The sequence below is a fragment of the Chiloscyllium punctatum genome, chromosome 44 (genome assembly GCF_047496795.1).
Source record: "Chiloscyllium punctatum isolate Juve2018m chromosome 44, sChiPun1.3, whole genome shotgun sequence".
NCBI lineage: Eukaryota > Metazoa > Chordata > Chondrichthyes > Orectolobiformes > Hemiscylliidae > Chiloscyllium > Chiloscyllium punctatum.
Window position 1 is genome coordinate 24,532,650 of NC_092782.1, and position 19,790 is coordinate 24,552,439.

Consider the following 19,790-nt stretch of genomic DNA (forward strand, 5'->3'; position numbering starts at 1 on the left):
GGGTTACAGGGAGAGGGTAGGGGGATGGGTCTAGGTGGGAGGGTGGGTGTGGACTTGTTGGGCCATGTGACCTGATCCCACACTGTGGGGATTCTGTATAAAAAATAAATTTCTGCCCTGTCACTTATTCTCCATCTTCAAAACTCACTTCATGCATCATGCCAGAGGCCAGACATTTGAACATTCCTCCTTCAGCTTTATATTTGCCTTCCCTAGGTCTTCGCAAAACTATATTATGTTTTTATGTTAAAGTCACAGTATTTGCAACACATTTTATTTCCCTTTATAATTCACATCCCATATAGAAGGGGGTAGTGGGAAATAATTCCCACTTCAAGCCAATCACCTGAGATATAGAGTCATAGAGATGTACAGCATGGAAACAGACCCTTCGGTCCAACCCATTCATGACGACCAGTTACCCCAACCCAATCTAGTCCCACCTGCCAGCACCCGGCCCACATCCCTCCAAACCCTTCCTATTCATATACCCATCCAAATGCTTCTTAAATGTTGCAATTGTACCAGCCTCCACCATTTCCTCTGGCAGCTCATTCCATACACATACCACCCTCTGTGTGAAAACGTTGCCCCTAGGGTCTCTTTTACATCTTTCCACTCTCACCCTAAACCTATGCCCTCTAGTTCTGGACTCTCCGACCCTGCACGCTAGCTTAGTGGTTAGCACTACTACCTCATAGTGTTTGGGAGTCATGTTCAGTTCCAGCCTCAGGTGACTGTCTGTGTGGAGTTTGCACATTCTTGCCGTCTCTGCATGGGTTTCCCCCAGGTGCTATGGTTTCCTTCCACAATCTAAAGATGGGCAGGTTAGATGGATTAGTCATGCTAAATTGCCCATAATGTCCAGGAATGTGTAGGTTAGATGGGTTAGCCATGGGAAATGCAGAGTTGCATGGTTAGGTCAGGGGATGAGTCTGAATGGGATGCTTTTTGGAGAGTCAGTGTGGGCTTGTTGGACCGAATAGCCTGTTTCTACACTGGAGGGATTCTATATTTTAAAAAAAACACCTTCTTTCATCTTCCTTCCTTCCTACTGTGCAGCACAGTATCTCCTCTCTATGACCTGCCTAAGATTAGTAATTGAATGTTGTGGATTCATTTTATAAACCCACACAATGACATAGTGGACAGGGTTTCTAAATTTTTGTGCTTTAATTTAACAAAGCACATACCTAGCAGTACAAACTGGGGGTTAATATTTTGCTTACGTCCAAGTGAACTGGATGTATGATAATTTTCAAGTAAATCATAAATCTGAAGGGGAAGAGCATGTTAAAAACTCTGGAAGACAATTGTTACTGCAGTTCTTGTCATCACTTTTTTTTAACATTCTGCCCATATATTATATGGAAACAGTTGAATAATCATGGGAAATAGTTTAATTAATTCCCACATTAAAGCAGAACATTTGAAATCCCAGTATGTAAAAGTTACAATTAAGTCATTGCAACACTGGAATATTACAAGGAGCAGAGTGGAGGCAGATGGAGCTTGTCAGACAGGGTGACGTGGGCTTTGCTAAATAACAGGAAACTCCAACAAACATTGCCTAAGTTCCAGACAGAGATAGGAAATCAGAACCTTACCATGGGAACTCAGTTCCGACAGTATGGAATCCACAAATCAGATGGTGTATGCCAACTTCATTATTTCTTCACTCTTTGCAAGAAAGGAGAGACCAGCTTGAAGTGGAGTTGCATCTCCTTATCATGTACATATGTGGTTGGAGGTGAAAAAACAAATCCAGGATAAATTCAAATGTCTCGTTGCAAATGATTCACAGTTTGGTTCTCTGAACGCAAAGCCAAAATAAAAACTCTATAAATGTCAAATAGAGGTCAACACTGCATATATGTGTCAAAAAATAAATAAAATTGTCAGTGCCAGCTACCTTGCAAATGGCTTTCACACAAAATGAAAAATATAAAATAGGAATGTACTGTAAACAAATACATATAGCATATACATTAATGATGTCATAATTAACCAAATTGACCAAATACTATACAAGTGACAAGTGATATGTTCTTGCATCAGGGGAGTGCCTTTATAGTTGCAAATGCAGAGTTACACCCCGTCTCAAATTGAGCGATAAATTCTGACTGCTGGCCCCATGCACATCTCCAAATGACAAAAGCTGCAATCCCAGAAATGTTTTTATTTAAATTGGACTTGGACCCGAATTAAGTTAGCCTTGTGAAAACAAAGGAGTGGATACATGATTTGTTACACAATGGAAAGGGCAAGTTCTTGAGCTTTATCCATAGACTTTATCAAAAGCATCAGCTTTGGTTGAAGCAATTAGAGAAATCTTTTCTGAACCACACAACAAAGAATGGAATCTGCAAGATGTCTTTCAGGCTGGTTAACCCATTGCTCCCATTGTTCCATCCTGAATTGTCCTCCCTGTGGACAGTCACATAGATAGATGTCCTTGTGATGAAAGCAGAGCAGGAACCGAGGAGGAGGAGACACAATGCATTACATGTTACAAAGTGAAATCAAGACACACTCAGAGGTACTCTATCATGACACCCCCCTCAATAATGTTCCAGAAAAGAACTTAGAGAAGCAATGATCTGGTAGAGACAGTGACGAAAAGTTGCAACCTGAATCTGAAAATATCTGTGCACTTGCAAACAATCATAAACAGATTTACAGACCTGAGTGACAGTGGTATTGATGGTAAAGTGATAATGAATACCCAGTATTATTGGGAATGGACCACTGAACCGGGTCACTTAATGCATCACTATGTGAACTGCTAACAAAAAGGGGGTGGCATGTCTGCACACACATTGTGCATTCGGCTCATTAAGTCCCCAACTAAAATGTAAATTCTGCAGTAATGCCATAATGCAACGGAGATACTCATGCACAACACCAGCTGCATGAAATTTGCTGGTGAACCACAGCTGATAACAGAAAAAGGCAACACCATTTTTGTCCTCTGTCATTTCCTCATTCGTGTCTGATTAGATGTGGCCTTATGCTCAGTCTCTGCCTCTCCCGAACCTCCCACTTGATTAATATTGGACCATTTCCCAGTGCACAATAGAACCCATTCACAAGTTGCTGTCACCAAACAATACAGTTGTGGCACAAAAGGTATATCATAATTAATTCATTTGAATAAACAGGAAATCATGACAGTGAGCTCACTTTTCACTATTTAGCTACAGTCACTCACTTGCATTCACATGCACATATTACCTGGAAAGCGGCAGTGAGGTGCATTGTCTGCTTCACTATAGAAAAAGGCAGTCCAAAGTGCAACTGGCTGATTATTTCCAGACCTCAAGTACTGGCAGCATTGGTCAGATAGCTCTTTTTAAGTTTCCTTTCTTGTTTGTTGATTTGTCCTTTTGAATTTCTGGATCTGGAACTTCTGGAGAGCAGTGTTAATGCTATCTCCTCATTGGTGAATACATTCTAAATAAAACATCAAGATCTGCTAGTGAGATACAGGCAAATTAATGGCAACATTGATTTAAACTTTACACATGGACAACATAACTCAAGCCAGACCTATTTCTGTTCCATACAGATAAACATTTTGGATTATTCCAGTACATGTAATTTAGTGCACATTAAGCTATTGATGGGGAGTGAACTTCAAATCGAGAACTGCAGCCGTACGAATGAATTGCTTTTCCTGTTGTAGCTGTCAGTTTTTGCAATTCGAATTATATGGTTAATCCATGTCATGCATGCCTAATCTGTATCTTGAATTGATTAGTAATGCAGCTAGTTGATGTTTCTTAGGCAGTAAAGCTTTGGTATGTGTGGCGTTTGGTTTCTTTGTGGGAGAGAACTAGTATTATATAAATTGACTTCAATTCAAAGGGATGGGAAAGTTAATTCAATTCTGATGAATACCATTCCTTGTGCTATTTATATTTGTTTTGTTTCATATTTCTATATAGCCAGGATACTGCAGAAGTCAACTTTTTTTTGGCATTGTTATGTCGGATGATTTTCTACAAAATGTACCACAGTTAGGACGTTGCAGTACTGTACAAATTAGTTTCTCCATTCCTTCACAGGCACCCCTCTCCTGAGGCTATTGGAGGCCTCATACAGATGCACTTTTGGACGAATTTGTAAGCATTCTTTGTGTTCTCACGAGAGAATCCAAAAATGCATAAGGAAAGGTCATCATGGAACAGTACAATGCAGAACAAAGACATTTAGTTCAATTAATCCATGCTGGCTCCAACAAAAATCCAGTTACCCCCACTCCTTCTTTATGTCCCAGCAATTTTTCCTCCTTCGCATTTTTTATCCAATCCATTATTGGAAGCTACAACTGAATCTGTTTTCCACCACATTATCTGATAGTGCATTCAAAATTCTACCATTTGTTTTGTGGAAGCAAAAATCCTCATGTTTCCCTGGTTTCTTTACCATTCACTTTACAATCACTCTCATTATCAACCTTTCAGCCTTCAGAATCATGGGGAGAACATTCATGGCCCCTGAACAACATGGGCAATGGTGAGTCAGTTGGTAAAACATGGCAAAAACAGAAAAATGAAATTCTCAACAGAGAGAAAGAAGTCCGAATTTCCACATCAATTTTTAATGTTGAGATGAGAATCTAGCTAGCAAGTGGCCTATTTGAACGTATTAATATCTCATTATTTTCTAGGATGTTCTCATTTATATGCAATTTGCTATTTTCCCAGGCAGTGGGGAGGAAATAGATGGCAGCAACTCCTGACATGAAAGTCTGAGCATGTGGCTGAAACTCACTCACCTCTTTGCCAGGCATCTAAGTTAACTAGCATTCCCCAACACCTCCGGATATGTTCCATGGACAGTGACTGCTTTCACTCTCCATCTATGGAACTTGGCATCAACAAAGCACCAGTCTCTCCTCATTATAAAGATACATTTGGAGTGCACTTTTATCATGATTTGGCATTTAAATACCACACATTGTAGCACATCACAATGCTACTGCTAGGCCATTTCTCATGCAGCGACAGGCACTCATCTCATGCATCAAACAGGTGTGTACTTCAGGACTGTTAGCTTGCTTTTTTCATGCTCCCTTCACTTTGGACGCCTTCACAGCATCTCTGCCTCCCCATGCCTTGCCTGTAAGCATAGACAGATAGCTAGGCAGTTTATTGAAAGCAACAGACAGTCACAAGGGACTATTGTCAGTCAGTCCTTTGTCATCAGGAAAGGTTATGGTTTGGCCTAAGTGATTGAGTAGGAAGCACAGAGGACATGAACGGTTGGTAGTTTGGAGAATGAGGTGGATGGAAGCATTCAAGGAAAATGCTGTGTGCAATACTGAGAGTGGTAGACCATGAAGTTTCATAGGAGGTGGGTACAATAGTATAGTTAGAGTGTGTAATAGCATTAATTAGGTGGTGGCTCTTAATGCAGACAGTCATTAAACTTCTTGTAGCATTGCTATCCATTCCTCCAGACTGTGGACCATACACTGACATAGAAACATAGAGAATTGGATCAGCAAACGGTCATTCAGCCATTCAAGCCTGTTCCACCATTCAATATGATAATAGGTGGTCATTCAATCAGCCCCCAATCCCATTTTTTGCCCTATACCTTTTGATTCTTTTAGCCCATGAACTATTCTAAAAACATTAATGTTTTGGCCTTAACCACTTTATCATGGCAGTGAATTACACAGACTCACTACTTTCTAGGTGAAGAAATTTCTAGTTCTGTGAGAATTTTATAGGTTTCTATCAGTTTCACCCCTCGTTCTTCTCAACTCCAGTGAACAGTCCAAACTGATCAGTCACTCTTCAAAAATCAGTCCTGGAATTCCCTCCCTAATGGTATTATGAGTCAACCCATAGCACATGGACTGCAGCTGTTCAGGAAGGCAGGTCACCACCACCATCTCAAGGGCAACTAGGGATGGGCAAGTAAATGCTGGCCAGCAAGTGACACCCACATTCCACAAATCAATTTTTAAAAAGTATTACCATCTCAGGAATCAGTTCGATAAACCTTCATTGCATTCCCTCCATAGCCAGAACATTCTTCCTCAGATAAGGAGACCAAAAACTGCACACAATATTCAGGTGTGGTTTCACAAAGACCTTGTACAATTGCAGCAAGACAACCCTGTTCCTGCTTTCAAATCCTCTCGCTATGAATACGTACTTTCAGCTACAAATGCACAGGGATACCCAGATCTCATAGCATCCCTCCCTTTCCCAAACTATCACTATTCACACAATAATCTGTCTTGTTGTTTTTGCTATGAAAATGGATAACCTCATATTTACCCACATTATACTTCATCTGCCATGTATTTGCCCACATACTCAACTTGCCCAGGTCACAGTGAACTATCTCTGCATCCGCCTCATGGTTCAACCTCTCACCCAGTTTCGTGTCATCTGCAAACTTAGAGATACTACATTTAGTTCCCTCATCTATATCATTAACATTGAGTGGCTACTTTAGACCAGGCTGGCAGTGTTTGACATACAGCAGGTGTTTAAACTTGATGCCCACTGTGTGACTGCCAGAAAGCAATGGTGAGTGTTTCATCACTTCTGAGTGGTACATATTCAATGACATGAGCTCCAGAGATAATGTGTTCAAACTAATGCACAGAAACCTTCCATGAAACTCTTGGAACTAACACTTACTACTTTGGTAAAATTCAGCCTTGTCTTTGTCTATTCAATCTAAACCCTTCAAAAATGTAAACACCTCCAGCAAATCTCACCTTTATCTCCTCTGCACTAAAGGAGAACCAACTAGCTTCTCCAGTCTATCAAAGTATCTGTGATCTCTAATTAGGCGAAAGTGAGTACTACAGATTTTGGAAATCAGAGTCTAGATTAGAGTGGTGCTGGAAAAGCACAGCAGGTCAGGCAGCATCCAAGGAGCAGGAAAACTGACATTTCGGGCAAAAGCCCTTCATCAGGAATGAAGGCAGGGAGCCTCCAGGGTGGAGAGATAAATGGGAAGTAGGTGGGGCTGGGGAGAAGGTAGTAAAGAGTACAATAGGTGGATGGAGGTGGGGTTGAAGGTGATAGGTCAGAGAGGAAGGTGGAGTTGATAGGTGGGAAGGAAGATTGGCAGGTAGGACAGGTCATGAGGATGGTGCTGAACTGGGAGATTGGAATAGGGTAAGGTGGGGGGGAGGGGAAATGAGGAAACTGGTGAAGTCCACATTGATGCCCTGGGGTTGAAGTGTTCCGAGGCAGAAGATGAGGCATTCAACCCAGGATCATCTTCTGCCTTGGAACACTTCAACCCCAGGGCATTAATGCGGACTTCATCAATTTCCTCATTTCCCCTTCCCCACCTTACCCCAGTTCCAACCTTCCAGCTTAGCACCATCCTCATGACCTATCCTATCTGCCGATTTTCCTTCCAACCTATCCATTCCACCCTCCTCTCTGACCTATCACCTTCATCCCCACCCCCATCCACCTACTGTACTCTTTGCTACCTTCTCTCCAGCTCCCCCCCCCCCACCTCCCATTTATCTGTCCACCCTGGAGGCTCCCTGCCTTCAGTCCTGATGAAGGGCTTTTGCCCAAAACATCGATTTTCCTGCTCCTCAGATGCTGCCTGACCGGCTGTGCTTTTCCAGCACTACTCTAATCTAGACTGCGATCTCTAATTAGCAAATTGTACTTCTCCACAGCCTTCACTGCCAATTCATAAGACATGGTCTTCAGATGGAACATATTATTCCAGCTGAAGTTCAACAAGTTGATTTAACACCACCTCCTGCCTTTGGTATATATTTACAAAATCAAGGATTCTGTATGCCTTGTTAATTGTGTTGTTCGACTATCCTGTTACCTTCAAAATTTTGTCCAGTTTATGAAAACTGCAGAAAGCTGAGAAGTAGACAAATTTCAGGGCCGTAATTAAAAGGAAGGAAGGAAAGAAAATAAAGAATCTTTGGATTTTCCCTGTTTTTACTTACCGATGCCTTTCAGACTTCCTCTTCTTTCAAATTTCAAAACATGTTTTAATGGTTTATTGTTCCATCTGCTTTTGTTCTGTCTCACAACTCTTTCGAATTGGAATGTTTATAACTTCAAAGCACAAAGTGACAGTACTCATTTTTTTCCCTTGAAGATTGACAGGTAAGTAAGTGATTGACAAAGCATTTGGGACCTGTTGATTTATAAGCTGAGGCTCAAAATAGAGGAGGAGAAAGGCTATGTAGAACCTAAAAGAAACACCAAGTAGGTCACAGCTAGAACATTACATACAGTCTCGCCACTGCATTATAGGAAGGAGACAATCTCACTAGAAAAGATGCAGATGATTTCTGAGAATGTTGAAGGAATGGGGAATGGTCAATGGTGGGGGTCTGAAATTCATTGGTGTAGAGATATTGTCACAAGACTAGTAATCCAGGGAACCAGCCAGTATGCTAGAAACCCAAATTTAAATCCCACCATAGCAAATAGGGGAAATTGAATTGTAAAAGTAAAGGTCTAATGATATTCTTGAAATAATAAAAAACAATCTGGTTTATAAATGCCCCTTTGGGAAGGAGAAGTACCAGCCTTACTTGGTCTGGCCTACACGTAACTCTAGACTGACAGCATTGTGGTTGACTCTTAAATGCCCTCCGAAACAGCCTAACAAACCACGTAGTTGTACCAACCATTAAAGGTTTCAAAAAGAGTGAAATTGGAAGGGCCACCCAGAACTTACTTAGGTACTAGAAACAACAGCAACAAATTGAGCCCTGTCAACCTTGCAAAGTCCTTCTTACCAAAATTTGGAGGCAAGTGCTAAAATTGTATGGGCTATCAAATAACATAGCCATGACATACTCACATCCACAGAAACATACCCTACACATAACTGTCCAGACAACACAATGCCCATTCCTGGGTATATTCTTTTCCACATGTAAGACAGTCCTAGCAGAAGTGTTGGCGCCATCATATTTATTTAGGAGTTGCCCTGACAGTCCTCAACATTGACTTTTGTCCCAAATATGAGGTTACGTATAGGCAATAGGTAATCCTACTGACTACCATGTATGACTCCTCCTGGGTTAATGAATTAGTATATATCCACGTTGAACACCACTTGAAGGAAGCACTGAGGGTGTCAAGTGCACAGAATGTACTCTGGATGGGGGATTTCAATGACTGACTGAGTTGGTTAAGTCCTAAAAGACATTGCTGCGAGACTGGCTCTGTGCCAGGTGGTGAGAAAACCAACAAGGTAGATATTTGACCACATTCACACTAATCTGCTGCCATTTTATCAGTAAGAATGACCACCACACCAACCTTTTGGAGAAGATATCCCATCTTTTCGTTGAAGATACACTCCATCATGTTGTGTGGCACTACCACTGTGTTGGATGGGACAGACCTCAAACAGATTTAGCAACTTAACATCCTGCATCAATGATCTACAGTGGACTATCAGCAGCAGCAGAATTATACTCCAAGACAGTCTGCAATATCATATCCTCCACTCTATAATTATGATCAAGGCAAGGGATCAAACCAATTCAATCAAGAACACCACCATGTGGACCTAAAGATGAGGTGTTAACCTGGTGAGGTTATGTGGCCAGATAGCCCAGGGCCTGAACAGCCAGGCGTGAAATGAGGCAACCTTTGGGTAGCCAGACTTAGAGTCATAGAGATGTACAGCATGGAAACAGACCCTTCGGTCCAACCCGTCCATGCCAACCAGATATCCCAACCCAATCTAGTCCCACCTGCCAGCACCCGGCCCATATCCCTCCAAACCCTTCCTATTCGTATATCCATCCAAATGCCTCTTAAATGTTGCAATTGTATCAGCCTCCACCACATCCTCTGGCAGCTCATTCCATACATATACCACCCTCTGTGTGAAAAAGTTGCCCCTTAGGTCTCTTTTATATCTTTCCCCTCTCACCCTACCTATGCCCTCTAGTTCTGGACTCCCCGACCCCAGGGAAAATACTTTGTCTATTTATCCTATCCATGCCCCTCATAATTTTGGAAACCTCTATAAGGTCACCCCTCAGCCTCCGACACTCCAGGGAAAACAGCCCCAGCTTATTCAGCCTCTCCCTGTAGCTCAAACCCTCCAACCCTGGCAGCATCTTTGTAAATCTTTTCTGAACTCTTTCAAATTTCACAACATCTTTCCGATAGGAAGGAGACCAGAATTGCACGCAATATTCCAACAGTGGCCTAACCAATGTCCTGTACAGCCGCAACATGACCTCCCAACTCCTGTACTCAATACTCTGACCAATAAAGGAAAGCATACTAAATGCCTTCTTCACTATCCTATCTTGATGGGATTTTCAGGACAGGTCAAGCACAAAGCATCTGCACAGGACAAAGGCAGGCAAGGACTAGTCCAGACGTGGCCTCGAAAAGAGGATTGGTTTGTGTAATCGAGTATGGTGAGCAGGCTCACTGAAGCAAAGAGTGTGCTTCAGAAAAGCACAGCTGGTCAGGCAGCATCTGAGGAGCAGGAGAATCGATGTTTGAACATAAGCCCTGAAGCCTCAGCTTCTGCTATGACCATGTATGGAAAGATGCATCCTTGACACACCGTGGCTACCTTGAATGCCGTGGCCTTGACCTGGGAGATCAATTGACTGAGGAACAAGACAACATTCTGGAAAGTTGCAGCAGGGATGGATAAGGGATGAATGGTGGCCATTCCTTCAGTGAAGATGAAATCTGACGCAACAGTGGAGCCCTGAACACATGGCAAGAGAAAGAAGGTGACTTTATGCAATTCCAACTTTCACCAAGTTTATGAGAGCCAACTATACAGCCTGGCCAGGTTTAACTGCATGGCTAAGACCTGGTCCTAGTAGTTTAAATAAGGATTGTGTCAAAGTTTTAACAATGTGATTGGTAGAATAATTAATGATGAATGGGGAGTTTTATTGCAAAGAGCAGGGTGTTAGGTAACATTGAGCTAAATGGTCCTTTTTGTGTCTTTGTGTATTTTGTGAATAAAATTGCATTGAATTGCAAGTCAACTCTGACCTTTCTGTTTGTCTCACAAGTGTAGTAATCAATCAGAAAGAGTTTCTGTAGAAAAGTGTCCAAAGCAGTTACAAAATAACACTAATTAAGTGCTAAACTGCATCGAGTGATGGACAGGGCTAAGTGGTTGCAAAAGCAGCAGATCAGATTTGATCCTTGCAATCCTGCCACATGCAGTTGTGACTGGTGGCAGCCAATTCAACAACTCACTGGAGGAGGAGGGTCCACAAAATATCCCCATCCTCAACGACAGGGGAGTCCAGCATGGCAGACCAGAAGATGAGACTGAAGCAGTCAGTACAATCTTCAACCAGAATTACTATTCACCCCAACATCATAGATACCAGTCTTCAGCCAAATCAATTCGCTCCACATGGTATCAATAAACAGTTGGAAGCACTGAACGCTGCAAAGGCTGTGTGTTCTCACATAATTCTGGCAATAGTTCTGAAGATGTGTGCGCCAAACTTTGACATGCACCTAAAGCTTTCCTAGTTCAATCACAACACTGACACCTACCAGACTATGTGGAAAATTTACCCAGGTATGTCCTGTACACAAAAAGTAGGAAATTACTGCTCCCATCAGTTTTACCATTAATAATCAGTAAAGTGATGGAAGGGATTATCGATATAACTATCAGACAGCACTTGTTTAGCAACAACCTGCTCACTGACACTCCGTTTGGTTTCTTTTAAGGCCGCTCAGCTCTTGACCTTATTACAGTCCGGAGTTCGAATATGACAAATGGTTGAACTCCAGAGATGAGGTGAGAGTAAATGTCCTTGGCATGAAGGCTATATTTGTCTGAGTGTGGTATCATGAAATCTTAGCAAACTTGGGGTGAATGAGTATCATGGAGAAACTGTGGAGTCATACCTGGCAAAAAGGAAGAAGGTTGTAGTTGTAGAAGGTCAGTCATTTAGCTGCAGGTGTTCCTCAGTCCATCTATCTTCAGCTGTTTCATAAATGATCTTCCTTCCATCCGAAGGTCAGAAGTGGGAATGTTGATTGCATAATGTCCAGCACAATTCCTCATTGACGAAAGCAGGCCATGTCCAAATGTAACAAGACCTCAACAATATCCAGGCTAGGGATGACAAATGGAAAGTAACATTTGTGTCACACAAGTGTCAGGCAATGGCAATCTTCAACATGAGAATCAGACCACTCCCCATTCAATCAGTGAAATCCCCAATAACAGCATACTGAGGTGACCATCAACTCAAAGCTGACCTGGACCAGTCATCTGCTGTGGCTCCAAGAGCACATCAGAGACTAAGAAACCTGCAGTGAAAAATTTACCTCCTGACTAATCAAGCCTTGTCCACAAGGCACAAGTTAGGATTGCAATTGAACATTGCAATAGATTAATACAGCTCCAATAATACTCGAGAAATCCCGGGCAAAGCAGCCCATTTGACTGGCACCTCATGCACAAATATCCATTCCCTCCACCACGTACACTCAGTAGCAACAGTGTTTATTATCTATGAGATGCACTGCAGAAACTCACCAAGGCTCCTTCGACAGAACCATCCAAACCAAAGATCACTACCATCTGGAAGGACAAGATCAGCAGATACATGAGACACTCATCATCTTCAGGCTCCCACGCCCCCAAGCCAACTCATCGTGAATTGGAAATACATCACTGTTCCTTCAGTGTCACTTCTTGGTTCAGAAGCCTAGAACTCCCAATCTAATAGATATTGTGGGTCTACATCAAATGGAGTGAAGTGGTTCAAGAAGGTGGCTGACTACCACAGTCTCAAGGGCAATTAGGGATCAGCATTCCCCCTAATTTTTTTCTCTGTCTGCATGGGGCAGTAAATACCCTGTACCACGATCGCCAGAAGTTGGAGAGGCAGTGTGCCTGCATAGCCAGGCAGCTTAGAGAGAACATTGCTAGGGATGGACAATAAATGCTGATTCAGCCACTGAAACTCAATTCCCGCGAGTAAATGCTTGAAAACGTGCTGAAATCCACAAGGGTACAGATCAAGATCCGGAAAATTGGATTGCTGTTATACAGTTGGCACGGATACAATGGCCGAACTGCCTCCCTGGTAAACTTTTGATGTTTCTACAGAGGAGGTTTATAATTAAAGACATTATCAAAGTGGTCAGCTAGTTGCCTGTAAAACAGAAATCAGAGGAGGGGTGGGGTGGATACAGTGCTAGTTACTCAGACTGGCAAAAATTGGAAAATAGTGTCCCACGAACATTCGTGTTTTCGGTTTCATTAAACATTTTGGGCTCTCCAGTCAGACACACTGTTGCATTGTTAAATTCCAGAACAGCACTGAATGGAGAGATTTAGTCAGTACTTCAACACGCTGCAGACTCGGTGAATAACTTACAAAGGTCAGAACTCGCGAACGATTTAAATGTTGCATTTAATATGTTAGGCTTTCTGGGGGTGGGGGGAGCTGAATGGTCTCCTGAGCTCTGACCCTTTCCCGTGTTATTCACCAGATCTTCTTTAACCTTTGATGTTCAGTGTGAGCTTTTCCCCTTATTCCAGTCACTCTCTTTGTCTTGATTTTTTTTTAAAAACGACTCAGTGAAGTCAACGTTCCAAATGTCTTCAGGCACCAAAGAGGTTCCTGTGTGTGTGGAAGAATGGGAAGGTGCGATGACAATCTGGTTGGGGGTGGTGCACGTATTGCGTATCTCTCCCCCCCCCCCCCCCCTCGTGGAGCTAGAGTTGGAAAGAGTCCGAGTCACTTGGAGTTAGCGAGAGTCCCGCGGCTGGAGCCTCGCCCTATTGGGGGATGTCTCCAGGCTCTCTCTCTCTCTTAACCCGCTTTTCCTTCGTTAACTCTCTCCTTATCGTTTATTAGTTAGAGCTTTCTTGCCTGTGAAGAGAGGGCACTTAGAACACCATGTTCCACTTCAGGATTTTAACTGTTTTAGGTGAGTTTGTCTTTTTTAGAAAAAAATTTTAAAATTCTCCCTCAAAACGTTCAAATGGTGCATGGCAAAGTGGGTTCCTCCAGGAAACATTCCGAGATTGAGCAGAAAATTATTGTATGCGGCTGAGATCAATTAACTTATTTTTTTTAAAAAGCCATCAGTTCGTGCGAAGCGCGAATTTCCTCAAAGAAATGTTTTAAAATGTATTGTCTGCCAAATTCGCAGATTTTATTTGTAGGGAATGTGCCCATCAGTTAACTTAAAGTGATAAATTTCTCGTGTTCTGAGTGCTAATTATTTTTGTAAACTTTCAGACGATTATTATTGCAAGACATAATGGTTATTCGTTATAAATTCCGCACAATCCCGCTTACTTTGTGTTCAAATGGAACAAGTACTGAATACGTTCAAAGGATTTCCCCTCTATCAGTTGTCTGAATCCAAGATAATTTTAACGATAACCTTTTTCTACCAAGTTATAATTTACTGTGAGACTTCAAAAAAGTTTACATCGAAAACTGCAAATACTGATCGACCTATTCTCCTCTACCCGCCTCAAGAGGTGTCGGGTAATAAAACTGGCTTTTAAAGTTAAATTTTAATGGTATCTCTGTTTGATACTGTTGTCAGCATACCTTTTAACAGATCTCATAGACTTCTGTCTTTCCCAGAGCTTTAGAATTTTTAAAGAGCTATTTTAAAGGCAGCCACATTAGCAATCTGTGATTCCCATTGGTCCTAAATGTGTGAGATGAGAGTACCAACAAAATATACTCTTGTAGAGCAGAAGTTTCTCACATACCAGCACTGTGGAGCAACAAAGCTCCCTCAATCCCTTCAATTTCCTTTCAATATTGAAATTTTACCTGAATTTGGAACTTCCAAAAAAAACACACTTGTGTGAAAGTTTGGTTGACTGGATGGCATTGTGGGAGGGATTCAGAAATATCATTGCATTTTGATACCTCCCTTAAACACTCATTCTCATGTCTCCATATGTAACCTGTCTGTTGATCTTTACGCTTTCATGGTCAAGTGTTTTATCATACTGTGGAATCTTAATGAGAATATAAAACAAATCTTAATGAAACACAGTACATTATGGAAAATAATTTCATAAAGTGTTGTCTCATTTTAGGCTAGTGTATTTGAATGCTTTGAACTAGATATTGAGCTGAAGGTGGGAATTAGAGGGAATGGAAATTGGACATTTTGAGTGCTGGCAGAGGCATAATAGACTGAATAGCCTCATTCTGAGCACTATACTTCTATTATGGTGGTATATATCCTAATAGCGAATGTATGCTGTAACCTGCCATGCTTTTTGTCTTTCAGTCATACTTTGGCACTGTGCTATTGCACAGGGACCAGAGTTCAGCTATGGATGTGCTGAGGGAAGCTGTTACCCAGCCACAGGAGACCTGTTGATTGGGCGTGCAGATAGACTATCTGCAACATCCACCTGTGGTTTGCATAAGCCAGAGCCCTTCTGCATTGTCAGTCACCTTCAGGTATGATTGGCTTGAGTGTGGTTGCAAGAGAAAAAAAACAGAGGTCTGTACATTACAGAAATATACTGGTGTACTGGAGCCAGGCCTATAATTTGCTTTGTCTGCAGATTAAATGACCAGTCGTTGTTAATAGCTTGGTCTTTAGCCTGTTCATGTAGCACAGGTGCTAACGTGGTAAGTCTGGGATACAACAAATGTTACTTTGATAGGACCTGCTAGGCTATTTCCGTTGCACAATCACTTTTAAAGAAAATTGCTTTGTAATGTTTTCTGTATCTGATCATGTGGAAAGCATTGTAATTGTGCTGTGGATCAAATTGCATTGATCAAAAAGACCAATGCATGCAGCTGTAAATGCAGTTTTAAGATGCTTTTACACTGAGATTCGCACTCATGCCATCAGTCTATGAAATTGTGGACCTTGTGCAAAACTGATGCTCTGCGATAATTTATTCAAGTTTATAATAGCTAGCTTATAGAAAACTATGGCTGAAAACTAAATGGGGAATGCTAAACCTGAAAATGCCAGATGAAATGGAAATCTCCAGCTTTTGATGGTGATTATATTGATATTTTCTTCACTTGTCCTAAAGGAACTTGTCTCCAGTTGATCTTGTGTTTGATGGCATGATGTGATATTGCTGCTATAGCTGATTGCTTTTGGCAGTAACTCACAGCTGTTTCATAGGTATTAAGTCAATAACCGATCGGTATAAAATTATATCTGCATTTCTCAAGTGTTAATGTTTGTCAACAATGGAAATACATTTTCATAGATGTGTAATAGTAATTCCTTCACATAGAAATACTTCTTTCTGTTCTCTTACTTTAGTGCAATACAGAGGATTGCATTTTTTTTCAGGTGTCACTTTTTGAATGTAACATTAAGATTAGATTCCCTACAGTGTGGAAACAGGCCCTTTGGCCCAACAAGTCCACACCGACCCTCCGAAGAGTAAACCACCTAGTCCCATTTCCCTCTCACTAATGCACCTAACACTATGGGCAATTTAGCATGGCTAACTCATGTGACCTGCACATCTTTGGACTGTGGGAGGAAACCAGAGCACCCGGTGGAAACCCATGCAGGCGCGGGGAGAATGTGCAAACTCCACACAGACAGTCACCGAACCTGGAACCCTGGTGCTGTGAGTCAGCAGTGCTAACCACTGAGCCACTGTGCCGCCCCGGCATCTCATTGCTCAGGTGAATGTGCACAAATCCGTAGAATTATTTATGGTGCATGTAGCTCTCATACAAACCAGGATCTTTAAAAAAAATTATGGGTTGGAGGGAAAATTGGCTGAGGAAGTGATGTGGAACTTAACTACAAGAAAGCATTTGGGCAGACTAGTGTAAGCAAAAGGAGAGGTTATGAGGCAGAACTGTATTTGTTTGGCAGTAAAGTGTGTGGAAAGAAAGAAAAAAAGCTTTGTGTTGAAAATGATATAGATGCCCCTCCAGTTAGAAGAGGCAGGGAAGCCAAGAAGGAGTTGGACCATAAATCTTTGAGTGATCCTGTTAAGCGAGAAGTAGAAGTAATTTTGCTTTTGATAACATCTACAAAGAAGAGAGTTCTTCTCTGCATTTAATAAATTTCTAAGGCATCCAGCCTTCATATAGTGACTATTTCGTTTCAGCTTATTACCTAGAATCAATTGAATCATTGCTGTGCAAAAACATTGATCTTCAAACCTTTTACTAGATAAAAGCCATTAGTTCTTAAAATCAGAGTTCTAGCACCTTAATTACAAGCAGGTCTGGCTATTATATGGTTGAGCTAAGTATGACAAATAGCTGAGTGAGTGGGAGTTTTTTGGGGGGTGGGGAAGAACAATACATCTAGACTATTCTCCCTAGACAGAAGCAGTGTAACAATGCCTTCTGTCTCTGCAGACTGCTCTTTTTAACATGCAAGGAAATAGAGAAGTGATGTCATCTAAGTGGATGATTTTAACTGAAAAGAAGTTTATCTCCAATGGTTACTGCAGTAACTGAACCAGTACTAATCTTGTTCTCTGTGCTGAAAGTTGTCATCTTTATTCAAAAACGACAACCCAGGGAGACTGTTGAGGGCAATGAGTCTGTAGGTGTACTGCTGAAGACAGGGGTCAGGACATGCCCAATTGTCCCGGTGCTAACTCTACATTGGAATTCCATTTGATTCCCAACTAATTAAAACATACAAAACAGTAAAGTCATAGAGATGTACAGCATGGACACAGACCCTTCAGACCAACTCGTCCATGCCAATCCAATCAAATTAATCTAGTCCCATTTGCCAGAATTGACCCATTTCCTCTAAAGCTGAAAATGTGTTGCTGGAAAAACGCAGCAGGTCAGGCAGCATCCAAGGAAAAGGAGAATCGACGTTTTGGGCATGAGCCCTTCTTCAGGAATGGCTCCTGCCCGAAACGGCGATTCTCCTGCTCCTTGGATGCTGTCTGACCTGCTGCGCTTTTCCAGCAACACATTTTCAGCTCTGATCTCCAGCATCTGCAGTCCTCACTTTCTCCATTTCCTCTAAACCCTTCCTGTTTATATACTCATCCAGATGTCTTTTAAATGTTGTACTAGCCTCCACCACTTCCTCTGGTAGCTCATTCCACACACACACACACCAGTCTGCTTGAAAAAGTTGCCCCTTAGGTCCCTTTTAAATCTTTCCTCTCGCACCTTAAACCTAGCCCTTAGTATTGAACTTCCCTTCCCTGTGGAAAACACTGTCTGTTCACCCTATCCATGCCCCTATGATTTTATAAAGATCTGTAGGGTCACCCCCTCAGCCTCCGATGGTTCAGATAAAACGGACCCAGCCTCTTCAGCCTTTCCCTGTAGCTCAAATCATCCAACACTGCCAATCTTTTCTGAACCCTTTCAAGTTTTACAATATCCTTCCTGTAGCAGGGAGATCAGAATTGAACACTATATTCATAAAATTGGCCTAACCAATGTCTTGTACAGCCGCAATATGACCTCCCAACTCCTATGCTCAATGCACTTACCAATATGGGAAAGCATACCGAACACTGCCTTCACAATCCTCTCTGCCTGCAATTTGACTTTCAAGGAGCCATGAGCCTGCACTCCAAGGTCTTTTTATTCAGCGATACTCTCCAGGACCTTACCATTAAGTCTAGAAGTCCTGCCCTGATTTGCCTTTCCAAAATGCAGCACTTCACATTTGTCTAAATTAAACACCATCTGCCATTCCTTGGTCTATCAGCCCATCTGTTCAAAGTCCTGTTGTACTCTGACTCCACTACACCTCCAATTTTGGTGTCATCTGCAAACTTACTAACCATACCTCCTATGTTATCAAGCAAATAATTTATAAAAATGACAAACAACAGTGGTCCCAGCTCTGATTTTTTTTTTGTCACAGGCCTCCAGTCTGAAAAACTGTCCTCCCCCCACCCTTCTCTGTCTCCTGCTTTCAAGCCAGTTCTGTATGCACAAAGGTATAAATGAATATATCTTTTTATTTCAATCAGTCAGCTTCGGTAAGATGTTGGATATCTAAACTAAAATTAGAAGGTGCTAGAAAAACTCAGTTGATCTGGCAGCCTCAATGAAGGGAGGAGCGGAGTTAATATTTCAGTTCAATGAGCTTTCTTCCTAGCTCCACAAAAATGTGGGCCTGGAGTTCTTTCATCAGATTAAGGGCACTGGCTCCAAAGAACAGTGTGTGTCTGTATACTAATGAGTCTGGTCTCTTCCAAAGAGAAGTTTTCACCTTGAAACCCCAGCTCTTTTTCTCTCTTTGCAGATAGTTGTGAATATTCTCAACATTTCTATTTCCTTTTCAGTATTAAGCGAACCTCGCTGAAGTAAACCTCACCCTCATTATTTGCACCTTTCGCTGGCTGTGGTTTAGTCACTTGCATAATGCTGTTCAATCTTCAGTTCCAAATTCTTGAAGGAAAACATTAAACTGGTCCAGCTTCTCTTGAGTTTAAACAGTTTGTTTCTTCAATTCAGGTTTAAAGTAGTTAAAGCACTAACAAGCTTTTAGTAACATGGAATTTACAAGCGACTCAGTTTTAAAAACTTCTCGAGGAACTGCATAGTAAAGCTTTACTTGCAATAGGTCTAATCAATTGGAATATGGTAGCTACTTTAATCTAAATCATTGTTTCCAAACACAATCAGCACTCCTGTTTTATTGTCTATTTGTAGGTGGAATCTCATAAAATTTTGACAATGCCTGTTTTAAACTTTGTTCAAGAAGCTATGTAAATAATGCCCTGAAGAAATGACTACACTTAATTGTTACTGACAGCCGTAACCTGGTCACAATGCTAACCTTTTTCATTGGTGTTCCATAACTATCAATGCATTGAGC

At 41.7% G+C, this 19,790-nt stretch overlaps 1 protein-coding gene and 1 long non-coding RNA gene across 2 annotated transcripts in view; one reads left to right on the forward strand and one right to left on the reverse strand.

The window, feature by feature from the left end:
- Window positions 1-1,479: 1,479 nt before the first annotated feature.
- On the reverse strand, window positions 1,480-13,669 carry LOC140466811 (uncharacterized). Its single transcript, XR_011955289.1, has 5 exons — window positions 13,379-13,669; window positions 12,532-12,576; window positions 11,895-12,105; window positions 3,235-3,453; window positions 1,480-2,454 (listed from the first exon to the last, which is right to left on the reverse strand). It is a non-coding gene; the product is annotated as an uncharacterized lncRNA (long non-coding RNA).
- Window positions 13,670-13,724: 55 nt separating this feature from the next.
- Window positions 13,725-19,790, forward strand: part of LOC140466810 (laminin subunit beta-1-like) — a 98,311-nt gene continuing 92,245 nt past the window's right edge. The window contains exons 1-2 of the mRNA XM_072562458.1: window positions 13,725-13,934; window positions 15,270-15,445. Coding sequence (XP_072418559.1) covers window positions 13,904-13,934; window positions 15,270-15,445 — 207 coding nt within the window. The 5' untranslated portion in view covers window positions 13,725-13,903. The remainder of the gene's footprint in view (window positions 13,935-15,269; window positions 15,446-19,790) is intronic.